Genomic DNA, 16,517 nt, shown 5'->3' with positions numbered 1-16,517 from the left:
CACACCTCGAATATATGCTGAAAATGCACGAAAATGGGCAAAAATGCATGCGAAAACACCTCTAAGACCCACACACGTGCAAGTCAGCTCCATGTGGCTTGCACGTGTGCGAGCCTAGCTTAGTGTAGGCCTTTGCACGTGTGCGAGCCAGCCTTAGTGTGGCTTCGCAAGTTTCTGATGCCAGTTAATTATGGCCTCGCAAGCATGCGAGCCAGCTAAGGCTGGCTGAGGTCGAGTTCTTGGGAGTTTAAAAACTCCATCTTCTCCAATTTTTCTTCATCTCATCAGAGTTCTTCTTCTGCCCAAGTTTAGAATTCCTTCTTATAGAATTCCTGATCTTCTCACTTTCCTCCCCTCTTTCAGCTCTCCTCAAATCCAACCGAGTTCACTAATTGAGGGCTAGGGTTTCGGTAATTCTCAAATCCTCATTTAGGAGAAGTCTTCGTGATTGATTCTTCCTTATTGAGCATTGTTCTCTCGAAGTCTCTAGTAAGTCTCTCTCTCCATTGCTCCAATTCAGACTGCAATTAACCCTTGTGTGTCGGTTTTGAGGGAGAATCAAAACCCTAGTTTGGTTGATGATGATTTTTTTGTCAAGATTTCTAGTTCGATCTTGTTGCAGCTATTTCTTTTCACTGAGTTCGTTCACATTCAATTCTTGGTTGATTCTAGGTAAGATCTTCATATGAAATCTTGAATTGAGGGTTGATTTCTTGAGTTTTGAGGCTTAATTTTTAGTTTTAGGGGAAACTGAACCTTGGTTTTGATTTATTCCTCTTGATTTTCTTTGTATGATTTAATCTTCATCCTCCTTCTCTTCTTTGCTGACAGGAACCCGGGGTTCTTTTGTGCTTTTATACAGTGAATCTCTTCTTTGTGACTTCCCCACTAATTCACAGGTAGATTCACACTCGAAATCCTCCAATTACATTAATGGGTGATTTTGGATTCAGGGTATTTCTTGAACTTGATTTTGGGATGAATTGAACTTCCATGTAAATATGGCCGAAACTCAAGTTTGCATGAATTTGATTTGTGAACTGAATTCATGACTGAAGCATTTTTTGTTTTGTTAGTTGTTTGCACTTCGACCTTAGGGATGACTCGAAGCAAGGACCAAACATGTGACTTGATGTTGAGGATTTTGAACTCGTGAGGAGAAAGGGTCAAAGTTTTAATCCTTGGTTGTGGACACTGTTAAGGTCCTCGACTTTTGCCCATGATCCCGTACATAGCCCTCGAGCTTTTGGTTTGATTGCTTTGAATTTCAATCAAGCCGAAACCCTTAGATTGTTTGAACTTGGTTTGGAAGTTGACCTGTTAACTTGTACGTAAATACGGCCGAAGTCCTTAGCTTAATTTTGGCTTGAATCTTCAGTCGTGCATAAAGCTTGACTATGTGTGTATGTTATACTTTCTTGCTTGATTTGGACTTAGCCCAGAGCTATTATCTCAATTTTGTGTATTGATTGAACTCCGGGTCCTAATATTGATATCCATGGTTTTAATTGGGTTTTTAACCGGAAAATCCTATTTTTATAGAATTTTAGTTAAATTTCACAATTTGCCTTTTAATATTGGATTCATATATCTTATTCCTGATATAACTGAACCATTGTCTTTCATTGTAGATTAACTATGTCTCCAAAGAGATTGCGCATTCCGAGGGGTTGATTAGCCACTCAGCCACCTGAGAGAGAATCTTCATCATATGCCGGTAAGCTTTTACCACTTTTACTCGTGAATTTAAGTATTGATATGTTGTATATTGTATCCTCACTTTGTTCTCCTTCGTGAGGCAATTAGAAAGAGCTAACATTCTCCTTCGTTAGGGTTAACGCTTATAAGAAGTGCTTTGCTTGGTCAAAATGCATCTTAAGACAATAATGGGTGATTTCATATTGTATCGCGTCACATAAGACGGGGTATATTGTCGGGTTAATTGCGCGACAATGTGCATTGTCTTCCGTATGCATAATACAATTAAAATCTTCTCGCCAATTACAGGGTAGTGACTCTATCTCATGGATTCGTGAAATGAGTTTAACGCATGTATTGCCTTACAAAGGACATTCTTGTAACTATGTTTAATAAATATGCATTACTTGTTTTAATCAAATTCCCTCCAGAGGCGTTCTCTGCCCATGCACTGGATGGTCGTCATAGTGAGGCTTATGCTTCTACTGATGACGCTATGCTCATCTCGGCTATTTCCCAATTTGCTCCGGATGGGCCTAAAGAACTTTCTCAGCTAGTGTGGAAGGGAGATTGTCGTACCCTACAACAATTGATCACCGAAGCAACCCTTGTCAAAGATCCTAGCTCTACCCATCCTTTAAGGAAACCAAATTATTTGTTCAGCGACTCCATTGAATACCCAGCCATTGTATCTCTCGAAGCCGAGCAATGGCTGCATAAAGATGATGGAGGCTTCCTATATCTTCCCCTAATTCTTCGCCAGCATTTGTTGACTGAGTTACGGTGTCAAGTTGTGACACAGAAGATGTCGTGGAGTTTTACAGAGGAACACAACCACATCCATTGTGGATACGTCACCCAACAGACTATTTTGGGCTCAAGTGACAGAAACCGCATCATCGGATTGCATCCAAGTGTGTTGGGACTAAATGACTCGCCGCTAGGTGAATTATTTATAGTCGCCAATACTTTAAAGAATCGTCTCGCAAGATTGGGATGAGAAATGCTTGCGACGGGTCACAGGTGTTACGGTTGGGTTCATTCTTCAGACAAGCTTTGGTGGGATCGTATGACTAGCTACATTCTCAACTGATAAAGTGAGGAGCTGAAGGCCAGCGGTTTGTATGCAGTTGTTTGCGCTACCATGTATGGGTTGCCAATCAACATCCCTCATTTCCTTGCATTGTTAGAGCTCTATGCTCTAGATACAAACACCTTTTCGACGAAGCACGAAGAACTAGGGTTAGCTCTGAATGAGATGCATAAAGTTTCTGATCTGCTGATAGGGAACATACCATACCAGGAGTATTTTCCTTCCAATCGGGAGTTGTATCAGCTAAAGCTATGCATGTCCGGTCTCTATAACTAATAATCACATTTTATTATAATTTTATACCCTTATTATCTATTTTATATGAATAAATATGACACTAATAATTGCTTTTATCTTTAAATGCAGGTTAATGAAGAATAAATCCAAAAATCTCATCTCTCAACAAAGGCCCTTGATTTAATGAAGAAATGAAGCAAAAGAGAAATCAAGAAGCCCATTGAAAAATCAAATTGCCAATTTATCCAAAAGCCCATTGATTTAATGAAGAAAACAAGTATGAAGCCCAAAAGCCCAAAGCCAATACAAGAGGAAATATGCGGATGGCAAAAGGAAGAGACTGGATATCGATACCAGCATCGATGCTGGTATCGATACCTGCGGGACTGTAGCACGTTCTAGGGCTGAAATTTGCTTGTTTTGGATAAGTATTGATCCAATAGCTCACATTCATTGATGTTTACTATAAATAGGGGTAGAGAGTGAGGGGTTAGAGGTGTGAAAAATTTTATAACTTCATTTGGAGAAGAGGGCTACTCTTAATTGAGAAGGCCTTCCAAATTTGTAACTTTTGTTACAATTAATAATAATAATTTTTTCTCCACTTTAAATCTTCTTCTATTTGTTAGATGATGATGATGGAGATAAAGAAAAGTTTGAAGGTTTGCTTTTCTTTTATTTTTCTCTTTTATTTTTCTCTTTTATTTTTTTAGTAATTTCTTTATTATTGCTTATTAGTTAGATTTATATTCATGTTTGTAGTGTAGATTTATTTTTTTATCTTTTTATTTCTTTTTTTGCACTTTAATTTTTAGAATAGATTTATGTTTTTGTATTTAATTTTTATATTTATTTTGTAGTTTAGATTTTAATTTTTTATAGTTAGATTTATTTCTTGTTCATAGTTTAGATTTTTCTTTTCTTTTTATTTTTATAATTAGTTGATTTTTTTCTTGCTTTTATTTCTTAAGATGTGAAATTAACTCTTGTAGGAATCTTAGAATTGTATGAAACTAGTCTAATTTTCTTTATATTGTATGAATTATTCTCTTACACTTAAAATATTCATGTTTAGGATAATCAACTAGAGAACTAATTGGTAGAAGAAGAATTTGATAATCTATGCTTATCTTAAATGGTTTGATAGATTATATTTATGAATTCTAGGATTACTATCTTGTTGTTATTCTTATCATGAATAGTAATTTTAACTTAGATGATAATTTGATAGGTTATACTTTCTTTAAATGGTTTGATAGTCTATGCTTAATAAATCTAAGTTGAAATATGATAAAAAGAGAATAGTTTGTATTTTATATTTGAGTTAGCTAGTGGATTCAATTCTAGATTTCTCATATCTTTAATTGAATCCTCCATCTTTTGTTTTCTTGATTTTTCTCTTTTTATTCTTGCTTTTTATTTTATTCTTTGATTCTTTCTTCTCTCCTTTAAAATTCAATTTATTGTTACTTGCACATATTCAAAACAATCACTCATCATATCTCTCTTCATAATCATACTTATTCTTTAATCCTATTTTGTCACGCACACAACATAAGAATCGATTCTAATTTTCTCCTACAATACACCTTCCTCGTAGGATCGATAACTTTTTATACTATAACTTAATCAATTGTGCACTTGTTATTTTGGTACGTAATTATGCCGCATCAATAACACTTTGTGGGATCTCACTTGTCACTATCAGATAGCTCTGGCAGACGTTGAACCACTAGCAAGGAAGACGCGACCGCAAATAAGTTTAAAGTCATTCGTGGATTACTTACTCAAACATTTGGACAGGAACTCTGGCGAGGCGATCTGTTAGTTACCACCGCTAACTCCCTCAGAGGTCAATGAGTTAATCAAGAAATCCGGTGCCCATTCTTATACCAATGTTGGAACTGAGAGTAATTTTTCTGTGAGAACTAATTTCAAAAGATTTCTATGGTAGGCGGTGAAGCCAATTCAGCCAATGACTCTCTTAGCCGGTTATTTCACGATCTGATTAAAGAAATGTGTGGTGTCATATCAGTCTACTGATGCTCTACCCATAGAAGTGCTTTATCTAGTGGTTCATCTTGCCCACCGAAAAAGTCTTTCCCTTCTTCTGGTGATGATTGCCGACATTCATCATGGACTCCGACAAACAGTCAGTGCTTTCACACAGGGAGAAGGCAAGCCGTCAACTCAGATTCCTCTCGCTAAGGTGGAGCTCCCCTATACTTATCTGATAGCATGGTTCGTCCTCCATCACTCTGATATGATGTTAGCACCGAGCACTACAGATCAATCCATTCCCCTACTGTAATTGCTAGAAAATTGTAGGTGGAAAGGACCGGGGTTCTCAAAAATAAAGAAGCAATTACAGAATCACAAGTGTTGGGTTTTCACCACATGCTTCTCACGATTTTTGGGTCAATACGAGGATTCGTTGGCTGGTGAGGAAAGGCCGAGGACGAATCAGACCTGCCTTGACGTCAGCTGCTTCGATTGGTTAATAAACATTAGACCGAGTTGTCTGATCTTCCGGGTGAGGAATCACTGCTACATAGAGTCATATTTTCCTTTTCGGTTCGCTCATCAGCTCGAATATAATCAACTATATATTAGGAACCCGAATCGATGACTTCAGACCCGTGGCGGACTAGTAGATGGCGCTTGGGCATGGCTATGAAGCATAACGGGTTGTACCGGTGCTAGGTTCAGTCTTCCAGGTGCTGAACACCAGTTGGAGCTTATGTTCTTATGCTATAGGTGGCTACTAGCAGCTAATGAACCCATCCCAGTAAGGCCGATTGCGGAGTTGGCGGCCGAGGATTGCCGCCCGGATAGTTTAAGAGGCCAAATATCAAAAGAGACGAGGAAAATAGCCCGCCGGTCCTTCCGGTAAGGGAAAAAAAGAGGAAGACATCTTTTCTTTTGAGGAAGAGACCTCTGAAGTAAATATCGTCAGTGGTGAAGGCACAAGAGCTGGCAGCGACGAAGAGGAGCTTGGAACATGTCTATCAGACTCCTTTCTCAACGAAATATTAAGTCTAGCGATTGCTGATAGGATTTACCGATCCAACTTGCCTAAGTCTCCACCAGCTCTAAAGAAGCCGAGATTACAAGTTTTATCAACCTATCCTAACAGGATGACTGTTGAACTTCTAGATGTGGCTTCTGAGAAGGAAGAAGAAGAAGAATGGTCTTCCCTTATACACCACACAAGATCACGAAATGTAGCTCAGGCTACTGCATGGGTCGAGTCGCGGACCAAGCTCAGGAACGAGAGATCTGACGCTTCTAAAGAGGTTCAATCTGTGAAGTGGAAGAAGGTAGCACACAAGTCATATGTCAATCCGCACGCTTTTGGGTCAAAACCAGTTAGTGACGTACCTCTCGGGAGAGGAGGTAACCTCTCAACTTTGCGTAGTCTTACAATTCTCCCATTCTTTAATTTTTTGTTTAGACTAAAAAAATCAGTGTTTCTTTGAAGATCACGAGGGAAGTGAAATGTCGTACAATCCTCCCTCTCCCGGTCTTGCCTTTTTTGAGGAACCTGGATCCTCAGAACAAATGCATGAGGACACGACCAAGGAGCCTGCAAGCATAAAAACGGGTGCAGCTGTTGGTATTAGCAAAGGTGCCGGTGCTAGACCTGATACAATCACAAGGATTCCAAGCTCAGGTACATTTATACACGATGATACACTATTCAGGTGGTCACTACGGGAGTTGAATGATTCAGAATTCGTGCCTCCGCTAATTGTTTCTATGCTTCTTGCTCTTTTAGAAAAATTGCAAGGCGTGGGCATGAGTGCTGGGGCTGCGAAATCTGGTGCAGCTTCTGGAGGTGAGTTTGATTTCCACTCGTCGTAAATTTTTGACTTTTCTTCCTTCTGTTTTAACACTTAGGCTTTCTGCAGGTATTTTGATGGAGGGTTCAAATGAAGAAGAATCTTTTTGTGATGCGGCTCTCAGAGAGTCGGATGCACCCTCATTTGACCTGACACCAGCCTCTTTAGGTTCTAATGACGGGCTGTTCGATGATATGTTATCAAAACAAGTTCATCGCGAGGCTGTTGAACCAACTATTGTAGATGGTTCACCTGTAGGTATGAGTTTTATCCTTGTGTTGCATTCATTTATTTGCCGGTTTTCACTTAACCATAGAGGAGTTCCAACCGTAGGACCAGTCATTAAGACTGATGCAACTACTCTTATCAAAAAGTCTGATGAACCTGAGGGTCTCAATTTCTTGCTGTTGGCAGGGACTATTATCGAGACTCGGTCATTAGTTCCTCAAACTCTGCTCGTCATCCCTAAAGACCAACGACTATAGCAACTGTCATAACTGTGGGTGCCAGTCTTACTGAACAAGCCGTGAGACCAACTGAAGAAGTTGGTGCATCAACGGTTGTTACCCCTGTAGTAATTCCACCGGTTCATGAGGTTGGACATACGGAACCAAGTGTGGGGCATTCGACTGAGGAAAGCTTTGCCGGCATTGGTAAGTTCTACTGTGTTATTTGACTTAGAGATATTTTTTTATTTCAAAAAACTTACCTCTTCTCTTTCTCATAGGGCTCTCATCCCAGCTTCATGATCTCATTAAGGCACTGCTGTCGGATGATGACTCAGATCAAACCATTCTTTGCATGGAAGTCAGCCACTTCTTCTCTTTTTGTGAGCACGATGATCGACAAACTTCTCCAAAAGAGGCTTTCTTTCAATCAATTCAGGTCATTTCTCAAGCTAAAAATGGTCTCGATAAAGAATGCAAGCTCCCCAAATCTGGCGAAGGCTATTGCTGATGACTTGGACCGTCTGGAATGTGAATTTCAAAATCTAAAGGAGTTTCAAACTGTAGGTGCTCTTGCTTACATAGCTGCTGAGATGGAATCTCGATTACAAATGTGGCACGATACCCGAGTATCTACTGGGCTCGAGGTTCAAACACAACGAGGTCGGGTAGATCGGATGAGGACAGCCCTTACTGAGAAGTTGGTGGCTCTATGCGATCTTGATTCCTCTCTTACATTAAGTGATGCCAAGATAGCGTGGCTTAAACAGGAGCTTCACGTAGAGGAGGAGGCTCAAACCATCTTGGAATTAGCAAGGGCTGATGATGAGCATGCTCGAGTCGTGATATCCAAAAAGTTGGAACTCTCGGAATAGAAACTAGCCAAGATGGATGAAGAGGCCAAGAAAACACTAGTCGACACTAAGGAATCCTTCAAGGTTGAATTGCAGAATGAGCTTGAGCGAGCTTATGTAGAGGAGTTATCTAAATTAGAGCAACAAGTCCTTAGCCATAAGCTTCGTGTAGAATGGCTGCAATTGTTGTATCTACAGACTCCATTTTTTATTAATAGAAGATATTTTTCAGCTCATTATATTTTTATTATGATTTCTCATTCTGCTTGGAATAATTAATCATAATACTCGTAGGATTTTTTGCAAATCCTCAGCCATTAACGGATTTGATGTACCTTCACCAATTATCATTTGAATTGGGCTAGTATGTGAATTATCTAAGTCTGTTTCACATATAACATTGCGCTAAAAGAATGAACTCTCTTAGACTTGGTGCTATGATATCGAATACGTAGACTTTGTCATTTGTCGCGGAAATAGACTACCCGACAACATGTGTTAGATACAGATTTATCTCTATTTAAGGGTCAAGATAAAGTCTCTCATGCGTGTATGTCATGAATTTTAGTGTTGTTAAAAGATTGTGTCTTCTCTTGAGGAAAAGACGAACCCGATACCGGAGAGAAAAAAATTATATTCTATCACCTGCTGCAAAAGAAACTCAAAGTGGAATCTCCACTTCGAGAATCTAGAAGGTGAAAATAAGAGTGGAATCTTCACTCCGAGAATTGAAAAAATCTAGATAACCCTAACTTTTATAGGATTGGTTACCTGATCTGAAAAAAAAATTCTCATTTATCGAGATGGAATTCTAACTTCAGTCCTAACTTCTATAGGTTTGACCGAAGGGGAAAAAGTGGAAGCCTTTCGTTTATCGAAAATGAATTCTGATTATGGTACTAACCATTTGATGGTTTGACCATGTGAGGGTTATTGAAACGACCCTAACTTTTATAGGTTTGATCGTTCAACTTGGATGGAGGCCTTTTGTTTATTGAAAGGGAAGTCTGATTTGAAAGTGGACCTCTCGTTCATTGAAGAAATCAAAAGGAGATTTTGTCTATGGTCCTAACTATATGAAGGTTTGACCAAGCGAGCAGTGGGAGTGGGGTACAAATAACAGTGAGAATGTTGACTTGTACAAATTACTCAGTGGGGGTTTTCATGTGATAGGACTTAACATGAAAGGGGTTTATTAATTTCCATGGAGTAACAACTTGAACTTTTGAGTACTGTGTTGGGACTTTAACATTAGGAGTGTTAAGTTCACAAACATAGTGGGATTCTGGATGGACTCAGTCGAAAGAATTTTTGGTGGACCCACTGTCAATTAATTTGATCAATGAGGGATTTTGTGATGGAGGATCGTGAATTGTCAGGCACCCCACAGTTACATCATGTAGGCATCGAAAATTGCCTATAGGTCTCCACGAACGGCTCAGTGTTAAGGAACGACGATGAACGTCACTATCCGGTTCACAGGAGTTCGATTGATGTCGATGAACGCTTGAAGTAAATCGACGAACTACGTGAACTAACGAAGGTACGGGCTAATCGGGAGCCCCGCGATGTTTACAAAAGGAACAATGCCCTTCGTGTCTCATTCATTCTATAGATGATCCAACCATCGGAGCTGATAGAACTCCTTGTCGGCTTTCCAACATACTTCGAATCACTCAAATCCGAGTTCGGACGAAGGAATTACGGCAGAAACAGATAAATACACCATATGGAGTGTCTCGGCCCAAACCGAGACACCCTAGGGTGTCACAGATCAATGGGAGACACCCTAGGGTGTCTCCGATCAAATGGAGACACCCTGGGGTGTTTCCAACGCAGATTTGGGCCTTTAAGTGTTTTTAACCGTTCCGTTATCCCCTCAAGCCTATAAATACAAGCCTTAGGCCTTATTTTTTGGGGATCTGGAATTTTGGAGATTAGGCGAAGCCCTGCCGGATTGAAGACTGAAGGTGCACGGATTTTAGAGAGGAGGAGGAGAGATCAGATCCAGTTCTTCAACGCAAGAGAGAGAGAGATTCGTCAGATCTACAGTTTCTCGGATCCGTTCCTTAAGATTATCCCGTTGTGGTAATCTTAAGAAGAGTGATTATCTTGCTTCGCCGAGATAAGAGCTACGATTTCTCGATCCCTTCGCGGATAGACGAAGCTCTGCCCAATTTTTTAGCAATCAGATCTGATCGACGGTGGTCCACGGATAAACCCCGGCACAGGCAAAGATCCCACGCAAGCAGAAGACCGATGAACGATCTCTGCGTTTGTTTGATAAAGTTGTAAACTTTTTTTATTTTCATTGTGTAAGGAGATCTTATAAAAAGATCAACTTTTTATTTCATTCGAGTTTATTATAACGACTAAAGTTGTAATAGATTCGATAATAATGAAAATAGCAACTTTCACCGCAAACACATCATAGGAGCTTTGTGAGAGAAGGTTGACCGAATGAGACCATTAAATCTCATCTCTACGAAAGAGTGCTCGGAAAGTCACAGTGGAAGGGTTTTATTCATTTTGGAAATGATTAAATAGCCATCGTGGGAGGTTCTTAATCACTTCTTATCTATGATTAAGAATGAATTATTTAGATGACTGGTCTTCATATTGAATAATTAGCTGATCTCAGGTTATCCTTAAGAATGCCGTGCATAGCATTCTCTAGGAACTTCCCGTTAAATAGGTTATCATGAGTGTACTAAGGATAGTACTTATTCAATAACTTTCTATTTATTAGTAACATGAGCTTGTCACCGTCTTAGATGATTAGGCGATACACACTGGTTGAGTAGACTGTCTCTATCATAAATGGTCCTTCCCATTTGGGTTGGAATTTATATTTCTTCTTAGAATTGAGTATCATTGGTCGCCGGATGGTGAGAACCAAGTCTCCTTCCTTTAAGCTTCATTGTTGGACTTTTTTATCAAAAGCCTGGGAGATTCTGGCCTGGTAAAACTCGATTTGCTAAGCTTCTAGGCGCTTTTCATCTAACATCTAAAGTTCTTTGAGACATTTTTGATGTTGTTCTTCTGTCGTTATCCCTGTTGCGAGAGCAATGCGAAGGGATGGAATTTGGATTTCTAAGGAAAGAACATCCTTGCATCCATATACTAGAGAGTACGGAGTCGCTCCAGTAGGCGTGCAGACTGTGGTGCGATATGTCCAAAGAGCTTCACCGAGTTTATCATCCTAATCTCGTTTGTTGGTCCTCACGAGTTTTGATAAAATCTTTATGATTGTCTTGTTGAATGCCTCAGCCAATCCGTTTGCAGTAGGATTGTATGTCGTCTACGAGACATCTTGAATTTTGAATTTTTTATAAAATTTGATGAAGGCATTGCTGACAAACTGAGGGCTGTTGTCGTGTACGATTCGTCTTGGAGCACTGTATCGGTAGATGACGTGATGTTTGATGAACATGATGACGTCACTTGTCTTCACTTCTTTGAGTGGAACTACTTCGGCCTACTTTGAGAAATAATCGGTGATTGCCAAAATGAAATGATCACATTTGACTGACGATGGAAAAATAGGACCAATGATGTCCATTTCCATGTCTCAAATGGCCATGAGGTAGCCGAAGGGTGCAAGTGCTCCGGGGTTTACTACATGTAATTTGCGTGTATTTAACACGCGTGGCACCATCGGGCGTAGTCAACTATATCCTTAATCATGATTGGCTAATAATACCCTATTCTTCTGAGATGATCGCAGAGTTTGGGACCAGACTGATTTGCACCATAGGTTCCATCATGCGCTTCTTTGAGATCCTCCTTCACCTCTTTGGTCGAAAGACATCGGAGTAGCAAACCATCGTATGTGTGATGATATAGTGTTTAGGTTGCCATGTTGTAATAGAATCTCGGTGCTCTTCGCCAAACCAAGTCTCTTTCCTTGATGTCTTTCAGTAAAATACCATGCATGACAAAGTCGATAATGGAAAATCACCAATCTCGAGGCTCGAGTTCAATTCTGGCCGAGTGCGCCTCCTTGATGTCCAAGGCGTAGGTTTGGTATGAAGACTTGGTGAGTTCTCACAGTGACCCATTGTTTTGTGTCGGGAGGCTGTGCCAGAGATACCGTTAATACCGCTAGTGCATTTGCATATGTGTTCTATAGACGTGAAATGTATTCGATGAAGAATTCTTCGAATAAACCTGCCATCTCGATGGCCACCTTGTGGTACGGTATCAAGTCTTGATTTCTAACTTCGTACTCTCCTTGAATTTGGTTGACTATCAGTTGAGAATCACCAAAAGCTTCAAGGTACTTGACCTCCAGCTCTTTGACAAAACTGAGCCCAATGAGTAGTGTGTTGTATTCGGCTACGTTGTTGGAACATGGTTTAGTGAGTGTAGACTCGAGGCATCATATGTTTCTCTGTGGAAACTAAGATAACTCCAACTCCTGAGGAGATTTTAGAATATCCGAGAGCACTTGCACATTGGTTGCTCGGGAAGCACCATCGAAGTATAATTACCACACCTGTTGATGAGAGATAGTGTTGACTTCGTGGCTTTCATTCGACAAGTCTTCGTACAATTCGGTTGCATTCGTTGTAGGATTAGCTGCCAAAAGTTCACAAATCGCTTGTCCTTTGACTGACTTCTATTGTTTGAAGTACAAATCGTATTGGGACAAGAGCAGGGCCCATCTTGCTAGCCGCCAATTCATAAAAGCCGGTTGCGTCATGAATACTCGGACTGGGTTGGCATTAGAAATGACATAGATCGTCTATCCGGCCGGGTAGTGCCACATCTTTTGGATAGTGAACACCAAAGAGAGATACTCTTTCTCAATCATTGGATATCGAGATTCAGCCTACTAAAGTCTGACTCAGATAATATACAGCTTGTTCGTGACCGTCATCATCGTTTTGTGTGAGTAAAGCCGGCTCTTCGGGGATTGGCTTGATTTGAGTGAGGAACACGTCAAAATCAGCCAAGGCTTCTTGCAGGGCCTCCCTAGTGTCTTTGGAAAGACACAATAACTCGTATAAAGTTATCTTCGCTGGTATGTTAGCTAGTTGAGTCATAATATTGAAGCAATATGGTGTGCTTGAATTTCCTAGTTTATCTTTTCCAATCGGACGATTGAATTGAGACTGCTTTGGGTTCTGAACCTCTTAGCGCTGGGGCTCTTTCTCTTTTTGCTTGTTAGTTATTTGTTGGTGGGGCTTCCCAGCAGGTGTAGGGGGTGTTGTAATCACCCCCAGCTCCGCTAACGTTTTAGCATTTGGATCAGAGACTTTGGGATATTTGTAGTGATATTCGTTCCTGCTCCTGGTAGCAAAGACTTCATGTTCATCTTCAGAAAGTGATAAGGTAGGGATGCCTTCATCGTCTTTCTCAAGGATTGCAGTAGTAGGACAGCAAGTTTTGTCTTTACTCTTGGACTTCTTCTTGGACGAGGACCCCGTCCATTGTTCATCTTTGAGCAAATCTGGATGGACCTAAAGAATTTCACCGTTAGGGGCCGTGTACTGCACAAGCCCCTTTTGGCGTTGTCCATGGGGATCATTGTTCATGGTCTTTATTTCCACCTTTGATACAGGCTCTGCTTGGAACCATGACACGGGAATAGAGCCAAAGTTGATAAATATTACATTTGCGCACACCTTCTTCTCCTTGGGTTGCTTTACAATGATGATACTGACGTCAATTAAAACTTAGATCTTGTCCTTAAGGGTGTAGCACATCTAAGTGGGATGATGGACCTGCCTGTGAAATGCACAATATTTTGGATCCGTTGTCCTCTTGGCTTCCTCTTCGTCAGTGATTGGAGGCAATTTAATTTTGAAATGCACAAGCCCCTTTTGGCGTTGTCCATGGGGATCATCGTTCATGGTCTTTATTTCCACCTTTGATACAGGCTCTGCTTGGAACCATGACACGGGAATAGAGCCAAAGTTGATAAATATTACATTTGCGCACACCTTCTTCTCCTTGGGTTGCTTTACAATGATGATACTGACGTCAATTAAAACTTAGATCTTGTCCTTAAGGGTGTAGCACATCTAAGTGGGATGATGGACCCTGCCTGTGAAATGCACAATATTTTGGATCCGTTGTCCTCTTGGCTTCCTCTTCGTCAGTGATTGGAGGCAATTTAATTTTGTTGTTATCCGAGAGGTATTTGAAGATAGCAAGAACTTCATCTTCCTTAAAGGAGTATTCCTTTAGGAATTTTGGTTCAGAAGTCTTTTGTTGTCTTCGAGGTCGTTGTTGCTATTGAGAGGCCGACTTCTATAGCGCTTGTTGTTATGATTGTAGTTGGAATGTCTGATTCGTGTCTATTGCATTCACCAGCGTCTTCCCTTTTCCATAAGGGACAAAGTTTTGCTTCGGAGCACTAGTCGTCGGTTAACCTCTTTCAGCCTTCTTCCTTTTGAGGAAGCGTTCGGCTTGCTCTCCGTGCACCTTTAATTATTTTCATGTTTTGGATGGTGCTATACCCATGGCTTTCAGCACATGCAAAGAAAGGTTATTATGACACGTTTAGAGAATAAACTCCTCCGTGATTGGATCTCGATAATTCATTGTCTTATTCCGGAAGCGCTTGATAAAGTTATCGACCGACTCTTCGTCTTTTGCTTCTCATCAAATAGTGTCCTGATTAACACTTCAGTGACATTGTTGAAGAAGTTTGTGAGGAACATGATTTCCATATTGTCCCAACTGTTGATGCTCTCCAGCTTGAGATGGAGGTACCACTCGAAGGCGGTTCCAAAATGACCAGACCATTAAAGGTTCATTGCCAGAGATCACGCCGAGGTGGGACTTAAAATAAATCAGATGCTGAGTAAGTGATCCTCTCCCATCAAAAGGCATGAAGTTAATTAAGTTGAACTTCGCCTGATATGGAATCAATTCCCACTCTTGTGGATATGGACATTGGATACCGATCTTCTTCACCTTTTAAGAAGACATCAAAGCGTTGATTTTGCTCTCAAGGTCCTTCATCTTCTTGTCTTCGCCCAGATTTTTCTTTAGGGGTTGCTGAGAAGGTTGAGGAGATTCCACTGGACCACCCCTAAGGTTATTGTCGTTGGGAGGAGTATTAGCATTGATATTTTCATCCACTTCCGAGTCATTGCCTACTTCATTAGTATTGTTGCGACGACTGGATTCAACCTGCCGATTTGACAAAGACTTAAGTTGTTAGGCATGTAATTCCCTCATGCGTTGCATGTTCAAGTCTATTTCCATCTTCATTTTAGCTTTGAGCTCTTCCTTCTACTTAGTTAGAGCGTTTTCGAGCATTTGAGCTAACTGGTCAGGAGTGATAGTGAACATTTCCCGGACTTGTCCTGTGCTAGACACTGTGTTGTCTGAGGTGACTGTGGACCAAGCATCCGATGTTTCATTATCTAAGGATAGCCCTCTCTGCATCCTCTGATAATCCCTACGTCTGATAGTTCCAAAGCGTAACTAAGTTAAGCGTTGGGATATCAACTACAAATAGTCGGAACTGGAACGTCGTCTTGACTTCCCTTTGTCGGTCATGTTGATGGTGACTTCTGGGAGTTTATCACCTTGAACGGCCAAACTTTTCCTACAAAAGCACCTTGATTTGGGTTTTGACGCTTCAGCGGAAAGCCTTTAAAATACTAAGACCCTCTGCAGAGCGGTCTTGGGGTAACTACACTCTAATAATACTACCCTGATAAGCCTTGCATACGGACAATGAGAATCGGTTTCTCGAGTACTTCTCTTTTGAGTCTTGTTCGTACCCCCAACCCGATAGTATAACTCATCGGCATGATTACCAGAGCAACCTATCATGTGCTGGCATGACTTTTTAGGTATAATGTTGTCATATTTTGATGAACACGCTTCCTTTTGGGGACATAACGCCTCGTTAGCGTTCTCAAGAGTCACTCGTTTGAAACCATGCCTTCATGAGTGTAGGGCCTCAACGGGCTCTTGGACTTCAACTCATAAACTGAGGCGAGCGGTTATATGTACTTTCTCAGTATGAGAGGTTCTTGACTTATTGGGAGGACGCGCACAACCCCCAGTCTGACGAATTGCGCGAGGTTCATTCATCGGACCCAAGCACTCTTTAACCGGAGTTTTGCCTTGATCCCCATGCAAAGGACCAAGGAGATCTGTGATCTTCATCTTGAATTCAAACAAATTCACACTATCATGTGGCTCTACCGGAGGTACAGGATCGATCGGGATAGGAACAGGGGCCATCGAAGACATAAAAAACTATCGGAGGTAAACCAGATGCGAGCCAGGCTGGGTTAGCTCGGCCCAGGCACGGGCCACCTTTAGGTGGCTCGACCTTGGCCGAGCCACTCTTAGGTGGCTCGGCTTTGGCCGAGCC

At 40.9% G+C, this 16,517-nt stretch overlaps 2 protein-coding genes across 5 annotated transcripts in view; both read left to right on the top strand.

Moving 5' to 3' along the window:
- LOC109823859 (tubby-like F-box protein 1) overlaps positions 272-16,517 on the top strand; it is a 32,864-nt gene continuing 16,618 nt past the window's right edge. The window contains exons 1-4 of one of the 4 annotated variants that reach the window (XM_020390301.1): positions 272-489; positions 623-672; positions 832-899; positions 1,632-1,717. In XM_020390301.1, the coding sequence (XP_020245890.1) occupies positions 1,712-1,717 (6 nt within the window). In that variant the 5' untranslated portion in view covers positions 272-489; positions 623-672; positions 832-899; positions 1,632-1,711. Of the gene's footprint in view, positions 673-831; positions 900-1,631; positions 1,718-16,517 lie in introns of all 4 variants that reach the window. The other 3 variants (XM_020390292.1, XM_020390308.1, XM_020390284.1) reach the window with 3 other exon arrangements.
- LOC109823887 lies at positions 5,899-8,360 on the top strand. The gene is made up of 6 exons (XM_020390319.1): positions 5,899-6,424; positions 6,510-6,701; positions 6,807-6,866; positions 6,940-7,128; positions 7,285-7,523; positions 7,598-8,360. The coding sequence occupies exons 1-5, from the start codon at positions 6,166-6,168 to the stop codon at positions 7,353-7,355; spliced, it is 771 nt and encodes a 256-aa protein (XP_020245908.1). The 5' UTR covers positions 5,899-6,165; the 3' UTR covers positions 7,356-7,523; positions 7,598-8,360.

This window comes from Asparagus officinalis, chromosome 1 (genome assembly GCF_001876935.1).
Source record: "Asparagus officinalis chromosome 1, Aspof.V1, whole genome shotgun sequence".
NCBI lineage: Eukaryota > Viridiplantae > Streptophyta > Magnoliopsida > Asparagales > Asparagaceae > Asparagus > Asparagus officinalis.
The sequence above is the reverse complement of the archived record's forward strand: the minus strand, read 5'-3'. Positions and strand labels throughout refer to the sequence as shown.

What these genes read in the sequence shown, in the direction of transcription:
- LOC109823887 (XM_020390319.1), top strand. Translation starts at nt 6,166, where the DNA reads ATGACTGTTGAACTTCTAGATGTGGCTTCTGAGAAGGAAGAAGAAGAA. An exon ending in CGTACCTCTCGGGAGAGGAG is followed by an intron (nt 6,425 to 6,509) that starts GTAACCTCTCAA and finishes GTTTCTTTGAAG; the next exon opens with ATCACGAGGGAAGTGAAATG. An exon ending in CACAAGGATTCCAAGCTCAG is followed by an intron (nt 6,702 to 6,806) that starts GTACATTTATAC and finishes TTGCTCTTTTAG; the next exon opens with AAAAATTGCAAGGCGTGGGC.